The sequence below is a fragment of the Zeugodacus cucurbitae genome, chromosome 2 (genome assembly GCF_028554725.1).
Source record: "Zeugodacus cucurbitae isolate PBARC_wt_2022May chromosome 2, idZeuCucr1.2, whole genome shotgun sequence".
Classification (NCBI taxonomy): domain Eukaryota; kingdom Metazoa; phylum Arthropoda; class Insecta; order Diptera; family Tephritidae; genus Zeugodacus; species Zeugodacus cucurbitae.
This window is the reverse complement of record NC_071667.1, coordinates 51283663-51300411: the sequence shown is the minus strand read 5'-3', so window position 1 is coordinate 51300411 and position 16749 is coordinate 51283663. Positions and strand designations below refer to the sequence as shown.

At 33.3% G+C, this 16749-nt stretch overlaps 1 protein-coding gene across 1 annotated transcript; it reads right to left on the bottom strand.

Moving 5' to 3' along the window:
* Nucleotides 1-3586: 3586 nt before the first annotated feature.
* Nucleotides 3587-15652, bottom strand: LOC105214250 (uncharacterized). The gene is made up of 3 exons (XM_011187575.3): nucleotides 15021-15652; nucleotides 4922-5279; nucleotides 3587-4840 (listed from the first exon to the last, which is right to left on the bottom strand). The coding sequence occupies exons 2-3, from the start codon at nucleotides 5046-5048 to the stop codon at nucleotides 4437-4439; spliced, it is 531 nt and encodes a 176-aa protein (XP_011185877.1). The 5' UTR covers nucleotides 5049-5279; nucleotides 15021-15652; the 3' UTR covers nucleotides 3587-4436.
* Between the last annotated feature and the right edge of the window lie 1097 nt (nucleotides 15653-16749).

The window sequence follows — 16749 nt, the reverse complement described above, 5'->3', positions numbered from 1 at the left end:
GATGTGCATGGGGTAATTGCAGTATATTAACAATATTAACTACCTTGAAAAACTATAAACACGTTATTTTCACTGCTTAATAAAATTTCATAACACTGGCGGCGAGTTTTTCTTCCTATACATCAATCATCATCAATTTTCAATTCATGTCTAGTTTGACCACATTTTCAGCATGAAAATTTCGTCGGCTCAATCAAGAGGATGCGCAAAATACTTAAACATTTGATTACCGGAGTGATAGTGAACCACAGCTCTGTGTAGATTTATGAACAGCTATGATGTCAACTTTATGTAACATGAATCTGCTCGATGAAAAATAGTATATAATTTTCATATAAGCAAGTTAAGAAAATAAAGTTTAAGGTTAAGCAAATGAATGTGGTTTTGCAAGTTCATAACTTTTTTGGATTATCGAGGAATGGCATGAATAAGCCAACTTACTAAAGGGTAACGGACTGAAACCTTTGGCATAAAATTTTAACATAATAATATATACACACAGTTCGGCCCACATATTATTCCAATAAAATATGATAAATCTTTATATATCGTATATGTATGTTCACCTAATTTATCTCGAATATTAACCGACATATAAAGCAGAAAACACAACTGAAGTTTAAAAGTCCTAATATTAGATATATGGGAGCTAGGGGAAGTAATGAGTTTACCAATTTTTGGCGAAGAGGCAGATTATTAAAAAATAATACAACCTCTGAAATTCTATAAAATATCGGAGAGATTTACAAATATTTTCGTGAAAAAAATTTCCATAGGAATTGAGGTTCTCATGTTCGATATCTGGGGCCTTGAAAAGTTATAGTTCGGTTTTCGATGAACCTTGCGATACCTCCAATGCCGTTTTTATGAAAAGATTGATTCCAATATGAAATTGGAGATGGAATTTAAAATTATGTTTTATTTCAAAATATAACATTAGGATGTCAGGAAAATTCAAAGTTTGGATAAAATAGGCCGAGTAGTTCTTGATATTAATGACTCAAAAATAGGCGAACCACTATCCATGATGATATCAATGAAGTGGAAGATGCCCACTATCCAAATTTTATACCAATCTGAGTGCAGTTTTTCCGCACCATTCTGTTAACTTTAGTGTGTTAATACACTTTTAGTAATAACACCACCATCCAAAATTTTAAACTTTGAAATTTACATAAGATTAAGAGAAGGTATAGAAATAGGTAATAAAGCCCCTAACGTCAAACAATGGCTTATAGTTAACCGTGAAAATGTTTCAGATAATTTATAATGCACTGAAATAAAAGGAATTTTAATACTAATAGTTTTTTTGTCATAAATATTATATATAAAGGGCTATACCAGTGCAACATTTTCAAAAAATCATTTTTTTTATTTTTTGCTTATTCGATATTTTATACTTTCAAAAACATCCTGTGAATGCGGTAAGATCGGACCTTGAATAGTTTATGAATTGCAGAGTACTAAAGAGCGACCACTGGTATAAGCAGCTATAGTCAAAACTTTAAACACGTTTTTCTCGAAACGACATTTCTCAAAATCGTTGACTCAATGGTACATTCACCGATCGACTTCAAATTTAAACTGAATATTCTTGAATATATTTACTATACAATAACTTACGATCTTTTTGATTGTTTGGAAATTGTTAATTTGGCATAAAAAAAAAATATAATTTTTACTTAAAAAAAGAAATTTGTTTTTGAGAACTACGAAATTTGTCAATTTTTTATATTTTTCAAAAATCGTTGGTCATTGTAAAGGAAATATATAATACCTTTTAAAATACAAATAACCTTTTTGAATTTTTTTGTTTCAATAACTCATTCGGCCGGAATCATGTCAGCTGTTAGGGAACTTTTTTTTGAGACCTCCGAAGACAGCTCCGTTATTTTTCAAAATTGAGTAAGAAAAATATAGCTGAAAATATACATTATTATATGTTATAGTGCAAAAAACTTCGAAACAATCGAAAAAAAATTCACGAAAATAGCCTAATTTTTCATGGGTTACACTGGTGTAGCCCCTTAACTTTCACAAATTTCTAAGCATGACAAATACAAATTTAATTACCCAGTAAGGGGTAAAATAATAAATAGACTGAAACACAATCTTAGAAATAACATAACTGAAATTTAAGATTGTAAATTTTCATTTAATCGATGACTACATATCGTGATCATCAGATTCGTCAGATAACAATAGCCACCGTTTTGTGTATTTTTATAGGCTGGATAAAATGACGAGAATGGTCAGCAACCAGTTCATCAACGACCAAAACTTTAGATTGAATTAAGGCTCGTACTCTATCCTATAAAATCATATTTATCATCGCCGTGATTTTCAATTCAACTAAGTAGTAGCTATCATATGTGTTATCTGTCAGAAAACTAGGGGTTTATGTCTCAGAGTGCTTTAAAATATCGTTTCGACGTTCTTTTTACAGTTCAGCCCTCCAGAAGCTTAATACCAATACTATCATGCATATTCTACATATATATGTACATATATCTACATCTATAATATAAAAATGAATCGCTAAATGTATTGCTAAGCGTAGAACTCGAGAACAGCTGAACCGATATCGTTAATTATTTTTTTTAGAATATCCCTGAAGTACGAGGATGGTTCTTACGGAGAAAAAAAAATTCCATGAAAAAGTCTAAAATCCGCACTTTTCTAATCTCCCATACAAACAATTTGTGACCTATAGATATAAAAATTTATTGCTGTTCGTTAGTCTCGCAAAATGTCGAGAACAGCCAAACCGATCTGGCAAATTGTAATCCTTAGCCACAATTGAATATGAATATGTAGTTAAAATTATGGAGAACGGATGGTTTTTCGTGTTCTTCATTCCGATGATGAAAAGCAAGGCCAGAGTAGGCCAATTTGGCACTATAATCATCTAATCATATTTGATTCAAACTGAGATATAAACATCTCTGTTTGCGCAATTGCTTCTCCAGTTTATGATAACTGTCAAAACCAAGTGAAGTCCATCCAAGTCCTTCCACTTAGTCTTTCGGAAATCATTTCGGAAGGAATCAGCGACGAACTGCTTAAATGCCGTTTTTGGATGTACATACATATATAGAAAAGGAATAATTGTTAATATCTTAAATAAGAAGAGCTTAAATCTAAATAAAATTATAACTGACACCGAATCAAAAATTATTACACACTATGCCTCATAACTCAATTTATGATTTCTTTCAGAAGAAACCCTTTTGTTCGCCGCAATCAAAATCATTTTGTTTTCCATTTGGTTTCACATTTATATTTAATAATTTATTCATTTCGCTACCTTTCAGGCATAATTCTCTTCATTTAAGTACAATCAGAAATCTTATTATTATTAATTTTTGTTGTTCTTGCTTTTTCTTGTTTGGTGTACATGTAAAAATTTCAGTACCTCTTAAATAATTAAATAATCTGTTTTCAGTGTCAGCGTCAAGGGGACTCGCAGAATGTTGCATATAAAAACAAATGTATGTGTATGTGTGTATGTCAAATACATACATATGTATAGGTTTTGTAAGAGTGTATGTGTGTGGCATATTACAGATCTTCATACATCTTTACATAAGTATTTCATATAAATAAATTCTACTTTATTAATGTATATAATGTACACCAATACACAAGTGTGCAGCGACAAGAGCGCTTACATATACATACATACAAGTATTCCCTTAAGTAAACATTGAGCACATTCAAGGATAATAAACGCGTTGAAAGTGTTTTTCCATTTTTACACAACTTTTTCGGTCGAAATGTGTTTTTGGCTTAGATTTGCATGATTCCTATAATGGAAGTGAGTGTATTGTAAATATATATATATGAATGTGTATGTGTATTTGTGGTTGCTTATCTTCATATTTGCTTGTGTTAGTTTAAATTCTTCAAGTTAATTTGTATGCATTATGTATTTAGAACAACATTTACTGTCACTAAAAGCCTCTTACATTCCCAATGGCATTTTATGAAAATACGCCGTCGTCGCCCTTCGCTCCTTGGGGAGCTTGCCTCACTGCGTAGGTTCTACGAAGTAAAAGCACAAAAGTTGCCTATTTGACTGGACTGTCTGCTGCGACACATATACTTGTGTATATATGTATATGGTATGTGTATGTGTTGTCAATATGTTATGCAACTACTATGTATATGTATGTATGTATATATGTTTAGAAAAAATCTTTACAAAAATAATATACATTGATATTATAAAAAAGTTTTTTTGGCCCACTATGAAAGATGTCAATATACTTATACATATATATCTATTATATAAAATCATAATCAGCCACGCCCGTTTCAGCACAAAACCTCAGATATTGCCTATTTAAACATTCGCTAACAATTCTTCGCGGTTTAAGTACCGCAAACGCCTTTAACCACCGCCATATCACATTCCCCTCCTCTCCTCTCTAAGTTCAGTTCGTGCCACCTGTCATGTGGTTATCGATAATCAATTGTATCACGCGCAAGCAATCGCGTTGTCGTGCCGCCGTATTATCCACCAGCTTCTCAATAAATTGGCTGGACTCCATGCTGGTGCTAGGTGGTATGTCCTGTGTGCACGATATGTACTTGTTGAATATGTCCGTATTGATGGAGCTCGCCGGATAGCTTTGGTCGCGTTGCAGCATTTGGCTCAATGCTTGCGCCGAGCTCAACAGTTTGTCTTTGTTCTTTTGGTAAGCGTTAATTTCTTTGAGATTTGCATAATCGGCGCTGGTGACCTCCACCGTGTGCGGCGGTCCGATGCCTTTGCCGGCCGCCTTGTTCAGTCGCATTTGATATTTTCGCTCCGACACGAAATTGCCCAGCAAATAGCCTGTGAAGGAAGCAATTTGAATTTAATTTCATAAAGAAATAGTAAATCCCAGCCATAAAGACTTTATAATGTCGTACTCACCCAGTATGAGTGTCAGGAAGGCGATTGTGAGCACGAGGCTGACGCAAGTGCGCTTGGTGACGTACTCGCGGAACTCGCGCGAACTGTTGGCACGTACAGCGGTCTCATAGCTCAGCACTTGATGCATCTTTCGCGGCTGGTAATGTGATAGCGGTGTCTCAGGGGTTTTTAGATGTTGTTGCTGTTGCCTTTTTTAGTTACGGCTCTTTAAGTGTTGCATGAGTTTATAATGGTTTATGCTAGCGCACGTTTTACGCATAAAAGATTTCTAGCGAATATAATATTGCGGGTCATTTCAGAAAGTTTCATATTATTGGTAACATTTTGTTGGTGGTGCCGAAATTGTTGCGGTATTACTCTGAAAACATTAATTAAATATCAAATAACATTATTATCATCTCGTACTTAGTACTCGTTGTAAATCATATAAAAAGGCAATTAAAATTTTATTATAGTCTCTATAATTCTCTATTTCCGGATAATCGAAAAATGTAAGTACAATGGGAACCATGCCGAAACACATATTTAATTATTATATTAGCAACTAATAGTCAATTCTAAATATAATTAGTAAAAAACCACGCTTATTTGACGTTGCAATAGAAAAATTTGGCATCAGCATGATATGTAGCTTCAATAAAATTATCGCATTAGGGGTTTATCTTCCTTCAGCCGCTCTACTAACAGTTCACCCTTTACCGTATGTATCAGACCCCACCAATCACTAATCCAAAGGAAATTTTGCTTAGCTCGCAAATATCCAATATAACGGCTTTCCTTTACTTGTGTGATTTTGTTTAACAATTATATTATACAATACTCGTTTGGAGATACCTCGCAAGCTTAATAAAATGACATGTGAAAACATTATTAAATAATAATTTCCCGGCTGTTTAGTAAGGTTTGTAATTGTCAATCTATAAATATCCTTTCTTGCCAATATCCCGCGAATATGGATTTCGAACTGGCTAACCAGGCTTGGGTCTAACCGATCATTTCAGACTGTCGTAATTTAAATTAATCAAAATTTTATACCGAACGTCCGAGATATCATAGAGCTTAACTCTAAATGAACGAAATTTAACTTAACGATAAACCATATCCATTATCTACTAAGAAACTTTTCACTTTAATTTTATCAACTACGTATTCACCGATATTTACGGAATAAAGTCAACAAAAACGCCAAAAATATCTTTATAGGTTATATTTTTACTAACAGAAGATCTAAATAGCTAAAGTATGCATGATAGAATAGTTTCTTATAGTTTTGGTAAAGATAACAAGCAACTTGACTTATATAATCGCAATTTAATGCTATATTATGATTAAGATAACACAGTTCGACCCATAAAGTCCAATTAAAAAAAAAAAAACTAAAATCATCATATATAGTATATAGGCTGAGGTAATTCCTGAACCGAATTCACTCATTTTCACCACCAACATTCATTATATCTGAGAGTATATGCTCACTTAATTTGGCTAAGATATTTCACATATTAATCGATTTATAAGCTATTAAGTCCATCGTATTTTTGAAAATACGATTTTAACCATTTCTGGTACACAGACACACTATTGGAATACAAATATTTCCTCTGAATTAAATTAAGATATCTGAGACATTTACCGATATTTTCGATGAAAATTTTTCCTAAGCCACTGAGTTCTTCATATTGGATATCCGGGACATTGAAAAGTTGTAGTCCGACTACGAAAATTGTTTCACAAATGAAGCCAGAGATCATATACAGTATTTGTGTAAAGTTTTATTTCGCTACCTTAATTGGTTCCTTATGTATATCTTATAGAGTGAAAAAATCAGATGGAATTCAAAATTGAGTTATATGGGAAGTTGTTGTGGTTGTCAACCGTTTTTATTATATACCGAATTTCATTGAAATCGGTTGAGTAGTTCCGGAGATATGGTTTTTCACCAATAAGTGAGCGCTGCAACGCACATTTTCATTTTGTAAAATATCTGAATGCAACTTCCTTCTGCCATTTCTCCTGAATATTTTAATGTTTCTCACGTTTTTCGTTAGTGAGTTAATGCACTTTTAGTAATTTTCAAAGGTTATTCCTTTGTATGGTACGTAAGAGAACCGACTGCATAAAGTTTGGTGTATATATGTAGCTTTAATGGTTTGAGAGATACATATATACAAAAAAACTATTTGAGGCAGGACCACGCCCACTTCGCAAAAAAAAATTACATCCAAATATGGCGCTCGCTAGGGTCTTTGTACCAAATTTGACTTTTATAACTTTATTATAGCTTAGTTATGACACTTTATAGGTTTTTGTTTTCGCCATTTTGTGAGCGTGGAAATGGTCCGATTTCGCCCATATTCAGCAACCCTCTCACGGTCCCAAGGAACATTTTTACCAAGTTCCGTCAAGATTTATTAATGGTTTTTAATTAGCCTAATTTCGTTATTGGAAGACTTAGATTTCGATGTTAACCAACAACACAAAAATACTTTTTTACATATGCCTCAACCTCACGAAAAAAATAATTTAGCCCAATTTACTAAACTGAGTGTCGTACTAATAATGTTTTGTTAAAATTTTTTATTGTTATTATTTTAGTTGGTTTAATTAATTTTAATAGCACCTAATTTTCCTTGAGGCTTGAATGGAGAAAATTATATTTATTATCATTGTGCATAATTCTTTTCATTTTTAATTGCTGGCAACCAATATGTATAAATCAACATATCGTGCGACGGACAAATGAAGCAAATATCTAGGAAATATAACTACTACGTCAAATATACTAAAAAGAGCAATAAATAGAGGCACCTTAATTCTGAAAGCACACAACAGACTAAAGTGGCATTCTGCACTCACGCACACTGCTTATAATAAAAAGTGCATAAAGCGAAATATTTAATAGTTCCCCTAAGCGTAGAGCAACGGTTGCGTTGACACGTAAACCAGAAAGCACCGAAGGGCAACAAAGAAAAGTTTTGCATAAACTTCAAATCATTAATATGCGTCTTCCAAGCGACTGCAGGAATTATGCGGATGCAGCATGCGGCCCCTGAACATTTGGCACCCTCTTGCAGCCACAAGCGACTCGTCGGTGCACTTAAGTAACGGCCACTTTCACCCGACTGATTTAAAAGCAACACAACTGCTGACATACAGACACACACAACCTACAGACATTAAGAAAATGTTGCAATGCCGGTGAATGTGTTTGCTGTGGCAGCAGCCGGCTGCTGTTTCACTTTTCCGCCATCATTCAATGTCACTTGCCGGCTCTGTAGCGGTCGCCCCTTGTGGAGGACTTTGTTTCTCTTTAATAGTTTTTCCATTTTTCCGCTTGCGATTCGCACGCATTCTACCGGGTAGTTGATTGAATAAAAGTCTTAGTGTTATTACTTATGAAAGCAGAAATAAGAGTAAAGTACTGTTAGCTAAGTGAGTTATACAAAGTCCTATTTACTTACTTATTTAGTCACTTAAGGAAGCTAGTATTAAATTAAAGAACTTACAAAGTATATATTATTGATGATTGTCACTGCCGTTATCCATTTAATGGGCCATTGCCAAATAAGTAGATCAGCCAATACTGAGAGGGCAGTGAATTGGTTGGGCTATAGTGATATATATATGTATATATATATATATATATATATATATATATATATACAATTGTATATCCGAGTTTGAGTATGTATGAAGGAGCCAATAGTTTTTGTTGTCATCTACTGTTGGCAAATAAATCGGATTACACCTGCCAAATATTCCGATCAATAATTCAATTTGGGGCTGTGCAACACATGTGCCGAAACAAATCTCGGTGGGCATTGGCCAAAAAGACAGCATATATGAGACATCTATTTTGAGAGTATGTGTGTAATAAATTACCTAGATTTATAACAGTGATTTAAATCTTGTAGTGGTCTTTTACCCTTGAGTACAACCTCAAAATATTATCATTTTGATATATAAATTCGAAATATTATAGCTTTTTAGACTAAAACTCTCTCAAGGTTAGTCATTTTATTTTTAATTTATTATTTTGTTTAATATAACGTCTCAAAATTACTCAATGGCTAGCTAAATCAAGAATATCACACAACTGTTGGTTTGATTGGATATACATATGAGTATATCCGAAACATCTTCATAATCCAACTACATCAAACATTAAAGACTATTTAAAAAACTAATGAAAATTAATGAACATATAACAAATCGTTCGGGATCTATTGTCAGTCTTACCGTATGTCCTGAAGGTTTATAGAAAGCCAAAATTTTTAACGCTTTTCTTTAAGTAAACTAAAGATGAAGTAATAAATTTAATTAAAAATTAAATACAAACAATTCAACATAATTTCAATTTCCTGCCCTCTGATAGAAAAATTGTGAGAAAAAGAACATTTGCCATTTTCACTTGTTTACTACCACATGTCTTAAAAATTTTAAGTGGTTCAATTGTTATTTTAATTTCGCAGTATTAAAGTTCTAATCTTAATGGAAACAGGAAATAACTTAAACATGATATTGCTTAAGGGATTACTCCTCTCTATATTCTACAAAGTAAAATGAAATTCAAATTTCAAATTTTGCGAATTCACTTTTACTTCAAGGAATTGTAATCACATAAGTACACTCATTGTTATTATATATTGTAATCTTATTTCACCGAAACAATTTTTGCTTGTTTGACTGCATATGCAGCTTTTGAAATTTGTTCACCTGAAATTAGAAAACTGTTCCGCAGTTTCAAATTGTTATGAAATAATGAATTTTCCAAGCCAAAGCCTCCAAGCCTTTTATCAAAAAAAATACGAGAAATTTCAAATACTTGTTGCTAAAATCAGTTGTTATTATATTAAAGTTTTTTGTATTATATATAACACCGGTCAACAAAAAAAATATTTTTTTTGGATTTTCTGTTCTTATGCTTGAATTATGATTCTAGACATTGAAAAACACTTAAATATTAACCTTTAGTTCTTTAAATTTGCTTTGGGCTGATCTACATCGATAAGTATATTTTAATTTATTTCATAAATCAAAGAAGACAGCACTTTGATTAATCCGAAAGTAAACAGTATTATTATTTGTAAGAGGCACAGTAGTGAATGTTAACCTGTTTATTATAGCAGTAACAACAATATTAGTGATTTACTCAGTTAAAAAATGGCATCAAGTCAGTGTAAAAATGATGTTGATTCATTATGTTTTATTTGCGGTGAATTTATTAAAGTTAGAAGTTAACAATTTGCTTTATCAACAAATTTGAAACTTAGCGAAGCCTATGAAGCCTATTTTAACCTAAAAAAAATAATATATAGTGAAATTGTAGAAAAAATATAAAAATCAGTCATTTCTGCTTAAAAATCGAAAAATTGCTCTAATTTCAACGAAAGCAAACTTTTCATGTATTTGTTTACATTAACCAGTCTTTTTTATCTTGAACAATATGATATATATTGATTAAATTGTTTGCAATTTGCCAGTTGGAGCACAAAACATTAGTAAATTGCTTCCATGAGTTGTTTTGCATAAGCAGAAAGTATTCGGCATTTTCTTTTATTCATTTAAAAAATATTTTTTTTTTGGTTTGAAATTTGTTTACTTTTGAATTTCAAAATTTGAATTTTTGAATAAATGTAAGGGTTAAATCAATGGCAACAAACATGTCAAATTCGGGTAAAAAAAATTAAATGTCATATACTTAGTTCACTTTGTTGAATACACTTTGCTAAAATTTGACATGTATATGTCAGACCCAAAAATCGTGTTGACCGGTGTAATAAGTGAAATTTCAGAAAAACCAATTCAAGAGATTTTACTGTGTACTGAACATATACTGGCATTTGTTTGATATTCTTCGAAAATGACTATAATGGAATTCGTCTCGTCTAAAATCAAAAACGCATTCGATTTTTATGACTTATAACATCACGAGAACAACAATCATAAGATTGATTAATATTTCCGGTGAATGTTTTAAAGGAAGCTTTCACGGGAAGCTTTTTCAATAAAGTTGTTTGTTGACGTCTCGATTATGATCAACTGTCATATATTCCACATATGAAATTTATTTATATTAACGGTTCCGGTTACTTTTTAGACACAAATTGAAGCACTTTGGGGCTTCTGAATACATATAGGAAATTCCATAACTTTTATCTGCAAAAATTTGTTCTTTTATCAATGCATAACATTTTAATGTATTTTCCATAGAACTCTACAAGCATGCCCCTAATAAATATGTACTCATTCTTCTAGATAACTTGATTTAATTTATATGACCGCGAAATAAAATTAAGTAGTTTTAATTCGCTTGCAGACAACACACATTCACATCACACTACGAATTAAAATGGAATATCATATGAAATAAGAATGAAAGGAAACGCGATTCAACGGTTTGAGTAAAAATATTTCATTCCAAACATTATTAACATATATTCGCATCTGCTCCACCCTCACCATGCAGCTGGACATTCGTCGCTGTACATTTAAAAAGCTCAGTTTTTATTAAATTGGACAGCACAGCCACCCCGAATAATCCGCTTTATTGACATGTCAAATGCCTGGCGTATTTGGTTCACTCCCGTTGACCTTGAAATTGGCAAACCTGTGTCTGAGTAGGTAAAGCACCAGGGAAAATTGTATGAATTTATATATGAGCATTTTGCCAACAGCTGACAGCAAATGAGAGTCTGAGAAGGTGAGAAATATTATGTGAGGTAAATTTACACAGATGAGCTGAATGATAAATGATGTATGATACGACGAACCCAGCATCGATTAGCAAGGTATCTGGTATTTATCTCACTCCATAAGTATGAAATATAATTTATGATATCAAAAATATTTGCACGAAACCGTAAAAAGTTGTGTGTTAGAAGCAAATACAGTTCAATGAATACGACTTCCCCATAACTGTTTAAGAATCGTTGAAAAGTTTTTGTATTCCACGAATTCTAACCTAAAAGCTGGTGATTCAAGTAGACTTGTGGTCAAAAAAGTTTCTAGATTGCAAGGTGAATTATTGGTTTCTTCCTTCGAATAAGTAAAGCTCTTCAAAGTTGTCTGTAATTAATCTGAGCAAATTTAGGTGGAAGGTGAGAAAATAATGATTTATACGTGTGTATGTATAAGTGTGTTTGGAAGACTTGTTCAATGTGATTAGTCAAGCAACATTATCCATACATCATCTTATAATTACTTCAGTAATTAAGATAACAGAGTATCATGAAAATATGGGACCAAAATTAGTTGTATATATAGCGATATCTAATTTTTCATCTTGCAAAGATTTGCTTGTGCATTTGAGTAAATGTTGGTGAAGACTAATAGATATTAAAGAAAGTAAAGATTCTAAATTATTAGAAAGTCGAAACTGTTCGATTACAAGCGATTCGCCATTTCTTTACTTGCCTTCTTTAGGCATTATTCTGTTTAGTAAAATTTAATGTTAACAACACGAAAACTAACGAGTTGAATTCGATACAAGAGAGTTTTTAGATACCCCACTAAAGTTATATAACCGCTTTCTTCAATGCTACCAAGTAATCTTCGTAAAGTTTAGAACAATTTACTGTTATGAATATGTCCAATTAGAATATATTATCAAAAATAAAAACTTAAACTTTTTATTCATTTTAGAAACTTAAAATTTGAAATAGTTGTTTATGAGAAACCAAGAAAAAAATTGCACCAGAGGACCTATTAGGCGCTGCCAGTAAGTTTGAACAACTGTTTGTTCGATTCGCTATTCTTCCACAGCTCCGAAGTAATTACAGATGCGTTAAATTATTTTACTCCTATTTATTGCCGATATATATGTACAGTATGCAAAATCCGTATTCGTACACCTCACTCTTTCAGCGAAAATATACATTTTCGAACCAATTTTGAAAACAAAAACTAGATTTGGATGAAAAATAACTGCAGAGTGCCAATCGTATTGATTTTTATATAAAAGTTAGTAATATTTCCACAAAAACAAAAAATATAGCATAAACACACGCAAAATCCGTATTCGTACACCTCTAACTGATACCTGTAATCAATAACATATATTAAAATTAGTACTTAGTGAGATATAATTTTTGTTTAATAACTTCGTGCAATCGCCTTTGCATTAATTTCCACAACTTTTTCGTAAGTTTTGGGGATAACTTCTGGCACTTCCTTTACTAAGTTGTTTTCCATCTCTAATATTGTAAATATCCAACCAATTTTTAATGCTTGGAGTCATTATCTTGGTGAAACAGATATCGACCCCCCAATCCAAATTTATCTGCACTACTTAATACGGAGCTTCGAATGAGCTCCTTATTATTATATAATTTATATTATATGCCTTTATATTGTCCCTCCGATTTCTTGGTTTTATGATCTAAATGCAGCCCCCGAATAGAAAAAAAATGTCTTAAGAAGTATTGATTTCTTATATTATCCAATGACACACAGATATTAAACAAGTAAGGAGGAGCTAAGTACTGGTGTAACCGATCATTTTATACTCTCGCTATTTATTGATGTAATTTTATTAAGAAAACGATCATCTATTGTATAAGATAATTCCCATACCGATGTCACCACCAAACTACATTATATCCAAGACTATACGCTCACTTAATTTGGTTAAGAGTTTTAACATATTAACCTATTCTTAAGGTACAAAGCTCACCGTGTTTCTGAAAAAGCTTATAATTAGGTATATGGGAGTTAGGAGAAGTTATGACCCGATTTAAATAATATTTGGTACAGAGGCATATTATGAGGTGAACATCTCCTCTATTTTTCATTATAATAACGGTAAAAAATTATCCTTAGGCAATGAGTTCTTCATGTTCAATATAAGGGACCTTGAAAAGATATAGTCAATCTCGACAAATTGTCCACAAGGGATAAATCAGCTCAAAGTTTTATTCCGCTATCTTCATTGGTTCCTAATGTAGATATTATAAAGTGAAGGAATCAGATGGAATTAAACCATCCCATAAACCGATTACGTAAGGGAAACGACTGCAGAAAGTTTGCTTTATATTTCTTTATTGGTTTGCGAAATATATACAAAAAACATATTTGTGGGCGAACCACGCCCACTTAAAAAAAGTTACATCCAAATATGCCCCTCCCTAGTGTTATCCTCTGTACCAAATACTACCTTCACAAATTTATTTATGGCTTAGTTATGACACTTTATAGGTTTTCGCCATTTGGTGGGCGTGGCAATGGTCCGATTTCGCCAACACACGGTCCCAAGGGATATATGTACCAAGTTTCGACAAGATATATCAATTTTTATTCAAGTTATCCGTTGCACGGACGGAGGGACAGACATCCTGATTTTAACTCGTCTCGTCATCCTAATAATGTTGATAAATGTATATTGGTATAAAAATTGTTAAACTAAGTTAAATATATAAAGTAAACATTTATACACTACAACAGGGCCATATCACACTATGACTAATCGCATAATAACCACGCACTTAGCCATACAATGCCAAAGCTTGCTTCTTACATATCTCATCTCATCAAAAGGTAGTTTTAGCAATAAAAGTTTTTATTATATTTTCCACACTTTTCAACTTTTCGCCAATCGAATGGAAAAGTTGCGCAAATATCATCATATTTATTGCTTACTAATAACAATAAAGTGCTAAAAATACATTGACACTCAAATGAAATGAGTTTATATGAAGTCTACATCCGCAAATTGAACGCCAACGCACAACTTTAAATCACAGTTATGTCTTCATATGGCAAATGTACATAAAGTTGCACTCAAACACACACACACAGTAATCAAACTTAGCAAGCGAGCGCGCACACAATGCATTAATTATGAAAATTTGTTTACATCCACAGTGACTCAGTCACTCAGTCAGGCAGGCAGCCAGCGAGCGCGGCAGTCAGTCAAGCAGGAAGTTGGGCACTAGCGAAAATAAGGAGAAGGCACTGAAGCGTTATTTCGCAGGCTTTCACCTCTTTTCAGTCAATGAACTCATGCCCGCCAGTGTGCCTGTCACACACACACACACATACTCACACAAAATGATTGTCGCTCTCGCTGCCCACAGCTTAGCATAGCACAACTTTCACTTACTCCTTTGCCGCTGCGGCCACGACGAACACCACGAACGCGTAGAGGCCAAAAAACTTCGCCAATCCTTCTTTGTTCGTATGTAAGTAGTATTTCACTATCCTTTTTGGTTTGCTTTCGTTTCTTTCTTTGTTGTTTTGTTCTTATTTTTTCACTTTTTCTATTTTCTACACATTTTGCTTTCTAATGATTATTCAGTTTTGCATTCGTTTGCAGTTATGTACACCGTACGGCTGTAATGCGAGTAAATAACGGTGAGCTGGTGGTGGTGAGGTGGAGTGTTGCCACCCACACATTTACACTTTGCATTCAATGAAAAGCAACGCCGCACTGTGGCTTGTCACACCACAACCTACCCACATTGTGCACCCCACGAGTACGAAGTGGAGAGCAGAGTCTTATTTGCTTGTATATGTGTAACCACTTGGTGTGCTGCGAACGTATGGATGTATGTATGTATGTGTGAAAGGATGCGTTATCCTTTGTAGTACTGCAACCACTTTGAACTTTACTGCTCGCCTGCAATTTGAGTAGTACAAAATAGAGCGTAGGGACGAAGGAGCGCGCGCGCTTTTCTTCACTTCACTCGGGTCTAACGGGACTTTCTATGCAGCTATGAACTTTCCTGGCTGATTCCTTATCGGCTACTGAGCAAACTGACAAAGGTCCGGGTATTTTATGCGCTACAAATTGTTGGCATTCAACACAGTGCCGTTACTGGTGGCGCTCAACAGCTGAGGCAGGCAGTAAGAGACTTCAAATGCTGTCATTCGCGTGTTGAGGGTGGACTTTCGCGTATATTTCAGTATTCCTGTCTCTCCAATTCGTGGTGAATTCACGATATAAGCGGAAACTAAGAGCGCAAGCTCTGCTCTTTCTCGCGCAAATAATATGTTTCGCGCAGCGTAAATTTGTTGTCTAACAAAGTAACAGCTGAGTTTTGTTGTGAGTTCAAGCGTATATATGACTTTTGATTGTTTTTGTTTTCCTTTTTAATGAGATACAGAAAAACAACAACAAACAGTTAGTTTTTTCGCCGATAAGCAAAGTTAGCGTAGTTTCTTATGGAAAACTTTCAATCGCTTTGAACCCTTTGAGCCAAACGATACTTAAAATTGTTTCCACATCATTAAAGATTTTATTGACAGTGGCCATGAGGTGGAGAAAATATTTTAAACTTAAATGTTTATTAACTTTTTCTTGCTATAATATTTACTTTTTAGGTATAGGTTGACACAAAGGATACAATGACTACTAAGTTGAAGACGAGGGGCTCTTCGGAATCGAATTCGCATTCATACACTTAATATTCCTTTGTCAAATTCATAAGGTTCAGCATAGTTTAACTTTAACTTTAGGTGACATAAATGCTAACGGATATTTAAAAATTACCGCGGCTTTCAACAGTTTATACTCAGTTAACAGTGACCTAACGAAGTGGTCGGAAGTCCGTATATTGGGTACCCAATTTTTTGCGATATTTAACATCGAAAACCATAAAAGCGTTATATGTTGAAAGTTCCAAGGCTTTATACGTTTGATGCTGCAAAGAAAAACTTAAAAATCTACTTAGAACAATCTATTAAACAGCCATCCTGTACATGGTCCTATTTTATGGAAAAAAATCACCAAAATTTGTATCAAAACTCTGAGCAACTAATTGAACAGCGAATATTCGATAGGGTCTTGGACTGGAGAACCAAAATATGTCTTAGGGTTGCTTTCTAAGCAA

Bases quoted from the DNA above. Each gene is read 5' to 3' on its own strand.
- LOC105214250 (XM_011187575.3), bottom strand. From the start codon at position 5,048: ATGCATCAAGTGCTGAGCTATGAGACCGCTGTACGTGCCAACAGTTCG. The intron at 4,841-4,921 runs GTGAGTACGACA...CTTCCTTCACAG, and splicing joins CTTCCTGACACTCATACTGG to GCTATTTGCTGGGCAATTTC.